The sequence below is a fragment of the Oncorhynchus gorbuscha genome, linkage group LG08, assembly GCF_021184085.1.
Source record: "Oncorhynchus gorbuscha isolate QuinsamMale2020 ecotype Even-year linkage group LG08, OgorEven_v1.0, whole genome shotgun sequence".
In the NCBI taxonomy this organism is placed as follows: Eukaryota; Metazoa; Chordata; class Actinopteri; order Salmoniformes; family Salmonidae; genus Oncorhynchus; species Oncorhynchus gorbuscha.
The window spans coordinates 24,183,391-24,192,041 of record NC_060180.1 but is presented as its reverse complement, the minus strand read 5'-3'; the positions used below and the strand labels follow the sequence as shown (position 1 = coordinate 24,192,041).

Genomic DNA, 8,651 nt, shown 5'->3' with positions numbered 1-8,651 from the left:
TGTAAAGGGATAGAGTCAAATAGACAAGGAACACTGGTCGGGATAGGTTCATCTGTAACGAAGTGTTAGAGTTTTACAGTGTTATTCTACTGAGAATAGTTCACAATTATAGGATGTGGGCATTTTACATTTGGGTTACATTCTACATTTATCATGATTACTTATTGTTTTCTCGGAGGAAGGCCTTTGCATAAACTATACAGAATGTGCCTCTAGGAATCAGGGCCCACATTCACAAAGCATCTCAGAGTATTTTTTTAAACCTTTATTTAACTAGGCAAGTCAGTTAAGAACAAATTGTTATTTACAATGACAGCCTAGGAACACTGGGTTTACTGCCTTGTTCAGGGGCAGAAGGACAGCTTTTTACATTGTCAGCTCGGGGATTCAATCTAGCAACCTTTCAGTTACTGTCCCAACGCTATAACCACTAGGCTACCAGGTCTCTCTTCTTATTCATTAAGGTCTACAGGCAAAACGGATCTGAGATCAGTCCTCCTAATCTGAGACGCTTTGTGAATACGGCCCCAGGAGTCCAAATAGTAGGAGTAGGAGTGCTGATTTAGGATCAGTTTAGCCTTCTAGATCATAATGAATAAGATCAGGACAGATCGTAGATCAGCACTCCTACTCTGAGATGCTTTGTGGATACATTGCAGGTGCTTCACTCGTAGACCTGCTAATCAACTGTGTGGTGAGATAAAGGCTACAGGTAGATAATATATGCTCGGTTATAAAGTAATAAAGTAAGTCTACTGTGTTAATGAGGCCATTTAAAGGGAAATTACCTGTCTGATTTATCACTTCCATTCCCAGGTGGAACAATCACTTGAATAGAGTGTTTTGATATATTTTTATTGTCTGGTCAATAAAAAGCTTTGATATCATATTTCTGAAAAATATCATGATTACTCATGCTGTACAATAGTTGTACAATACATTTCTATTTAATATCGAAATACATTTTTCACTGGTGGATCAGTAAATAATTTCCCACACTGCATTTACTGATGCATCTGAGAAATGTGACTCATAGACAAATTAGTCATCCCGTGGAGACTTGAGTCAGTGCATCAGCAAAACTGATCAGTGTTGTTTCAAGCTTTGGTTCAGTTTTGTGTGAAAACTTTACCTGGGTTGTTTAAATGATACTGAATCTAATGATATATATCAACAATGAAGCCTGTAGTTTGAAAACTTCTTGTACAGCTGGTATTTTGCAAGGCATGTGTAGAAGAGAACAGCAGGGGATGAGCATTGTAGGGGAAATAAATGTATGCTTTTTTTTACAAATCCTGATTATTTTTTCAAAACAATTTACCAATAAAGCCTAGATATTCTAATTACCTCATCTTATTTTTCATTGATATTAGTTTGATTTTATATATATATAAATATATATATTCTGCCACAAAAACCTATTTTTTGCGACTTACATTCCATCCCTGTGGTAGTTGCTAACCATTGCTATGAATGCTAAAATGCCGATATGAAACATGGCATATCCCTCTGTACTGGCACAGATCTACTCGCATGAATCCTCTCAAGTTCCCTCCCCCTTGACTCATGTTGTTCTCTTTCGTTCTCTTTCTCTCGTTCTCTCTCTCTCGTTCTCTCACACACACACACACACACACACACACACACACACACACACACACACACACACACACACACACACACACACACACACACACACACACACACACACACACACACACACACACACACACACACACACACACACAGAGATAGAGAGAGAGAGAAGGGTTGGGGAGAGAGATTGATTCCTAATATGGTCAAGACGGAAAAAAAGGTGAGCCAGGTAATACCCCATACACCCCTTTCCCAGTATGTAAATTAGCTGACGTCATGAGACTGACCTTTCTTATAAATCAAACGATTCTTAACTACATCATCATATAGAAATAGACGTTACAACGTTGTTGCAGAAAGCGTTTAAACAGGTGCTACGCGGACATACCGTTGCTCGTTTGGTGGACTAGGAATCATTGGAGTGTGTAAACTGGTTGAACGAGTCGTAGCTGTGAGGAAGAGAGTACGCTTGTGTCGTTCAGGTGTTTACTCCATTTTTTTTCTCGGTTTTTCTCAAATTCAACTATGAAGATTTGGATTGCGCTTCTACTTGCGACTTTCGCAGTGGGTGCATCAGCTCAATGTAAGTTGCTTTTTTAAAATGGGCATTTTTAACAAGGTAAATGTATTCTAATCATTTTGTTTTCTAACAGATACATATAGTAATGTTTACGGTAGCCCTGACCTCTAGCCAACTTTCAAAAGTTTGAGGCTGTTGGCTAAAATGTGTATATTGCGTGGGTAATTGTATTGCCCTCTGCTCTTGAACTGCCTACATATAGACAGCCAGGTCTAATCAAGCTTTTCGGTATAACACCGTTTGCTTAAATATTACAATGACGTAATTGTATGAATTTTAGTTCCACTCAAACCATCAGTTTCGGTGCGCAAAGAGCGGTCTGTTGTGTAACCGGTTCGAGTTCTCTACCGGTAGGCTTAATTACACCCTCATGGGGATTCCTTTGTCACTTCGTTCTAGCATATAATGGCTATTTTTCTAGCAGACAGGTCAATTACTTGACCGGTTAGCCTCGTGTAGACTTAACCGGTTTAATGTGTCTTCCACAGGCACATGTGAGAGTTTTAAGTGGGCTACATGTGATGGCACCCCTTGTCAGTGTGGCGTTCTGGTGGGAACTGGTGAGATGCAGAACCTGAACTGCTCGAACTGTAAGTACCTCATCAATAACAGGCCACGTTCATCTTATATTTTGAACTTTTCAAAGGTGCAGTCAAACATGATTTTGTTTTCTCTCGAATTCTTTCTATAATGCCCTTTTGTAAGAGATGTTTGACAAGATGGCCTGAGAATTCGGCCTGTTTTGGCCTGCCGGGCAGTACGTTTTCTTATTAATTGACCAATAAGTTCCAAACCTCTTTGCTGTTTTACTGTGGCTGGCATTCAATACATGTTGCATTACTGCCACCTACTAGGTGATTACTTTTTTATACTTTGTTTGGAGAAAAGGGGGATACCCTACACATTAATAACCCACCACCCTATTCCACTATTTTAAACCTGTCTGGTCCAGCTCAGGCCAATGGCCTGGAAGGATGAGACTCCAACACACACTAACTCTTCTGACCTATTTGCATATGCACTCACTAACTCTACCTACATGTACGTATTACCTCGACACCGGTACCCCCTGTATATGGGGCGGCAGGGTAGCCTAGTGGTTAGAGCATTGGACTAGTAATCGGAAGGTTAGACGGTCATTGAAAATAAGAATTTGTTCTTAACTGACTTGCCTAGTAAAATAAAGGTTAAAAAAAATATAGCCTGCTGTTTACTGCTGCTCTTTATTTGTTCTTATCTCTCTTTGGGAGGGGGGGGGGGTCTTAACTGCATTGTTGGTTAAGGGCTTGTAAGCATTTGACTAAGGCCTACTACAGCTGTTGTATTCGGCACGTGACAAATTTAGATTTCACCTCAAATCTCGTACACCCAAATACTTCTCTGCAGCTGCTACCACAACCTACATTTTCTACGACTTACGTCCCATCCCTGTGGTACAGTTGATAACCATTGCTTTGAATGCTAAAAAGCCAATCTTACTGAAGCGTATCCTTCTGTACTGGCACAGATTTACTCACAAATCCTCTCTGGATCCCTCCCCCTTGACACCTGTAACAACGTAATGGATTTTGGCACAAAAGCTTGTATGGGGTAACTGGAATATCCTTGCATCACTTTGTCGGGCAATAACTCAACATCAACACTCAAAAGATCCAACAGACTTCCGTTTCACTGCTCACGCCACCCAGTCTGCATCGCACCAAACGACGAGCATCACAAACACTGGGAATATTACCCTTCAGTTGGTCCACTTTTACATTTTATGGCTGCACCAGTAATCAATCATGTCAACTGCAGTAACCATTCCCTCTGACGGGCAGAAACACAAGCAACTATCACAAGACCACTTAAGGTTACCTTCAGAATTCACAGCACCAACTCATTTCCAGCTACCCTGAAACCACATGTGGATCAGCTTAAAGGCAGGTGTCCACTTTCTCAAAACGTCACTCCTACTGTCACTAATCTTTATCAGTGCAAGCCTCGAGCTCTGAGAACTTCACCACACCTGCCACTTCTGCTAATTTACCCTTATTCACTTTAATTTGACCTCTGACCTCGAGCCAATGTGCGGCTTAAACTTTCCACCATTTGACAAACCACCTCACTTTCCCCCCCGCCGTCTTCAAACGATTCCTGCTTTCAAGACCTCTGCCAATAAAGACTTTTCAGTTTTCACCACTCCCAGACCGTTGTAGCCATATTCTTGCTTGAGAAATTGCTCTTTCCTAAGAAGCTTTTTGTTTCTTTTAACTATTTAATTGAAGACACTTGTTAGCAATATCAAATAATTTATGGCTATGACTGCATTGGACATTTTTATATACTTCCCGTTTCGAATACTGCAACGACAGTCTGTGTTCATGGGTAGAAAAGTGTCAGTCCCTGGATGGTGCTATTTTCAATATTTATTATCCCTCTCCTGTCAGTGGTCCCCAAATGCTTCCTGATGAAGGCAGAGATGTACCGTGCGAGGAAAGGCCTGTCCACTCGTACCGGAGGAAAGCCAGTCGAGACCGCCTTTGTGGACAACGATGGCATCTACGACCCAGACTGTGAGACCACTGGTGCCTTCCGGGCCAAGCAGTGCAATAACACTAAGGAGTGTTGGTGTGTCAACAGTGCTGGCGTGCGCAGAACCGACAAGGGAGACGAGAGCCTTCGGTGTGAGAAGTTGGTGGAGACCTAGTAAGTGCCTATCATGTATTGTCATTCCTCATGCATTTTAGAATAAAGGGTTAGCATCATTCATGCGAGATGTGTTTTTGGCATTGCCGTACAGCCTATGCTACACATGTGAACCATGCATGCAGGATGAGTAAGTTGAGATATGAAGGGTAGAGATGCCAAAGAGTGATAGGCTTAATCTCAATTCTGATGACTAGGCCATTGTACCAAGTATTTAAATCTAATCTGTCCCTTTCTCCTAGTTGGGTTCGCCTGGAGCTCAAGCACAAGCCAGTGAACAACGCTGTGGATGCTGCTAAGTTGCAGGCGTAAGTAGTTGTCTATTTTTCTAGAATTAATATTACAGCACTTGTAAATTGTTGCTGTGTGGAATAACTGAACTTTTGTCCTAATGCAGTGCCATAGCAACTGCCATCCAGAACCGTTACAGCTTTGACAAGACCTTTGTGAAGGAGGTGGAGTACGACCCTGAGGCTCGCCTGATCGTTGTCGACGTCAAGAAGGAGAAGGGAGACCGCAAGGCCGACCTGTCTCGTATGGCTTACTACATGGAGAAAGACGTAAGCTTCTTCTCTTTGCTTTGGGATTTCACTAAAGTAACAAGGATCAAGGTTGGGAAGATGCCTTCTGACCTCAATGGGACTTCCCAGTTAAAATAAACTTTGTCAAAACCCAGATTAACCTGTGAATATTCCATGTTATTCCCAGGTTAAGGTGCTGCCACTGTTCAAGGACCAGGCTAAGTTTGAACCCAGTGTGGACGGTCAGAAGCTGGAGATGGAGGATATCTTGGTGTACTATGTAGACGAGGAGGGCCCCACCTTCACCATGAAGAGGCTGACCGGGGGAGTCATCGCCGTCATCGTGGTGGTCATCCTGGCCGTGGCCGCCGGACTGCTGGTCCTCTACCTTAGGAGGAGGCAAGAGCGGGGGTACAGCAAAGCAGAGGTGAGTGGTCCAATAGGTCTCATTGATTTTTAAGTGCTTGAAATGTGTAAAGTGGTCATGGTTTTATTAATGCAACCCTCTATCATTACTAGTTTGCGATCATCAAAACTGTACTAACCTGTTGGGAAAAAAACAATTGCCCCCTGATGCCTGATGTTTTGTTGCTTGTGTCTTTCAGCCCAGAGAGATGGAGGCCATGTAGACAAATATTAACCACAGAGCTGGTTCTACGCTGAAATATTAACACCTTGTATAGTGCCTTTTATATAACATTCTGTTTGCAGTTGTGCTGTTTAATATTGTTACTTGAGGGATGCCGTTTTGTAAAGAATTGGTCAAATCTATTTAGCACTATTACTACTACCCAGCATTTTTATTTATGAGCTGTTGATTTAAACGTGTAACCTTGATTTAAATGAAATGTTTGAATGCTGTAGATTCCGCAAACTTGACTCTGGACATCGATGCCAATTCCACTTTAATAATAAAATGTTCCACACTAGTCAGGGACTTATTTAGACCTGGGGCACCAGGTAGGTGCAATTTTACTATCATGTAGAACAGAACTGGCAGGTTGTATGGTTTCATATGAACTTTGTGTTTTTGATCTTTAATAAAGTATGGATTTTTAAAATGTATCCTATTTGTTTAAAAAAATATATTTGTCAATTGCTTTTCTTCTAAGCCAAGTGATTCAGCATTTGAGCCAGGTACTACTTTTTGTAAGGTGTCTCAAAGGAAAATTACTGTGCAGTCAGATTAGAGGTGTGTGGTGTTTAGACACCTTAGCCAAATGCATTTTAAACTGTTTTTCACAATTCCTGACATTTTAATCCGTTAGGATTGGGTCCGTTAGGATCACCACTTTATTTTAAGAATGTGAAATGTCAGAATAATATAATTATTTCAGTTATTGCTTTCATCACATTCCCAGTGGGTCAGAAGTTTACATGCACTCAAATGGTATTTGGTAGCATTGCCTTTACATTATAACTTGGGTCAAATGTTTCAGGTAACCTTCCCACAATAAGTTGGGGGAATTTTGGCCCATTCCTCCTGACAGCGCTGGTGTACATGAGTCAGATTTGTAGGTCTTTCTCACATGTGTTTCAGTTCTGTCCACACATTTCCTTTGGGCTTGAGGTCAGGGCTTTGAGTGCCACTCCAATACCTTGACTTTTATCCTTAAGTCGTTTTCCCCACAACTTCGGAATTATGCTTGGGGTCATTGTCCATTTGCGACCAATATATTTTCCTTCATGATGCCATCTATTTTGTGAAGTGCACCAGTCCCTCATGCAGAAAAGAACCCTCACAACATGATGCTGCCACCCCTGTGCTTCACGGTTGGGATGGTGTTCTTCGGCTTGCAAGCTTCCCCCTTTTCCTCAACGTAACGATGGCCAAACCGTTAGTTTTTTTGTTTCATCAGACTAGAGAACATATTGCCCGATGGTACAACCTTTGTCCCCATGTGCAGTTGCAAACCGTAGTCATTTATGGTGGTTTTGGAGCAGTGGCTTCATTCCTGAGCGGTCTTTTAGGTTATGTCACTATAGATACTTTTGTACAGATTTCCTTCATTTTCACAAGGTCCTTTGCTGTTCTGGGAGTGATTTACACTCCAAGTACTTTCCTCTCTAGGAGAAAGAACGTGTCTCCTTCCTGAGCGGTATAACTTGTGTGGTCCCATAATGTTTATACTTGCGTACTATTGTTTGCACAGATTAATGTGGTACACTATTTTTTTTTAGGACTAGGCTGATTTCTATTGATTTCCCATGATGTCACGCAAAGAGGCACTGGGTTTGAAGATAGGCCTTGACAAACATCAGGTACACCTCCAATTGACTCATTATGTTAATTAGCCTTATCAGAAGCTTCTAAAGCCATGATATCATTTTCTGGAATTATCAAAGCAGTTTATGGCACAGTCAACTTAATGTATGTAAACTTCTAACCCACTGGAATTGTCATAGTGAAATACTCAATTGTTGGAAAAATGACTTATGCACAAAGATGTCCTACCCAACTTTCCAAAACTATAATTTAAGACACTTGAGGTTGAAAACGAGTTAATGACTCCAACCTAAGTGTGTAAACTTCCGACTTCAACTGTATTTAATGCGGTCTGTCGCCACCCTAGCAATAGGGATTTGTTGTCCAGCGCAGAATGGCGGGCTGTCAAGCGCCTGCCTTTTCCTCTTTGGATTGGTGGATACATCTTGTTGGAATATTTGAGGGGTGTTAGCTGCCTGTATTCAGTGGAGAGCTACTGGCCACGTGAATATGCATAGGCATCTCGACAACTCTAATCTTTTCAAAGTTGCCAGGATGTCGAGTGTCCTGTATCAGTACACAAGCTAAATATTACGAAACTTCTATTTGATCAAATATACAATTTTGTCACAATGCCACAATGTCTCAAGTTGAGGGAGCATGCAATTGGTATGCTGACTACAGGAATATCCACCAGGGCTGTTGCCAGAGAATTGAATGTTCATTTCTCTTCCGTAAGCCACCATTTTAGAGAATTTGGCAGTATGTCCAACCGGCCTCAACCACAGACCTTGTGTATAGCTTCATGGGTGTGAGTGGTTTGCTGATGTCAACATTTTGAACAGAGTTGCCCGCGGTGGAGTTATGGTATGGGCAGACAAGCTTCAAACACAATTGCATTTTATCGATGGCAATTTGAATGCACTGAACTACCATGACGAGATCCTGAGGTCCATTTCTTTTAAGGTATCTGACCAACAGATGCATATCTGTATTCCCATCATGTGAAATCCATAGATAAAGGCTTTATTTATTTAATTTGACTGATTTCGTTTTTGAA

General features: G+C 41.5%; 1 protein-coding gene across 1 annotated transcript; it reads left to right on the top strand.

Annotated features, from left to right (window-relative positions):
- Positions 1–1,893: 1,893 nt before the first annotated feature.
- On the top strand, positions 1,894–6,450 carry epcam (epithelial cell adhesion molecule). Its single transcript, XM_046358897.1, has 7 exons — positions 1,894–2,179; positions 2,665–2,766; positions 4,606–4,864; positions 5,107–5,172; positions 5,262–5,424; positions 5,573–5,812; positions 5,991–6,450. Exons 1-7 carry the CDS (start codon positions 2,122–2,124, stop codon positions 6,012–6,014), a joined length of 912 nt encoding a protein of 303 aa, XP_046214853.1. The 5' UTR covers positions 1,894–2,121; the 3' UTR covers positions 6,015–6,450.
- Positions 6,451–8,651: the final 2,201 nt, after the last annotated feature.

What these genes read in the sequence shown, in the direction of transcription:
- epcam (XM_046358897.1), top strand. Translation starts at nt 2,122, where the DNA reads ATGAAGATTTGGATTGCGCTTCTACTTGCGACTTTCGCAGTGGGTGCA. An exon ending in AGTGGGTGCATCAGCTCAAT is followed by an intron (nt 2,180 to 2,664) that starts GTAAGTTGCTTT and finishes TGTCTTCCACAG; the next exon opens with GCACATGTGAGAGTTTTAAG. An exon ending in CTTACTACATGGAGAAAGAC is followed by an intron (nt 5,425 to 5,572) that starts GTAAGCTTCTTC and finishes TGTTATTCCCAG; the next exon opens with GTTAAGGTGCTGCCACTGTT.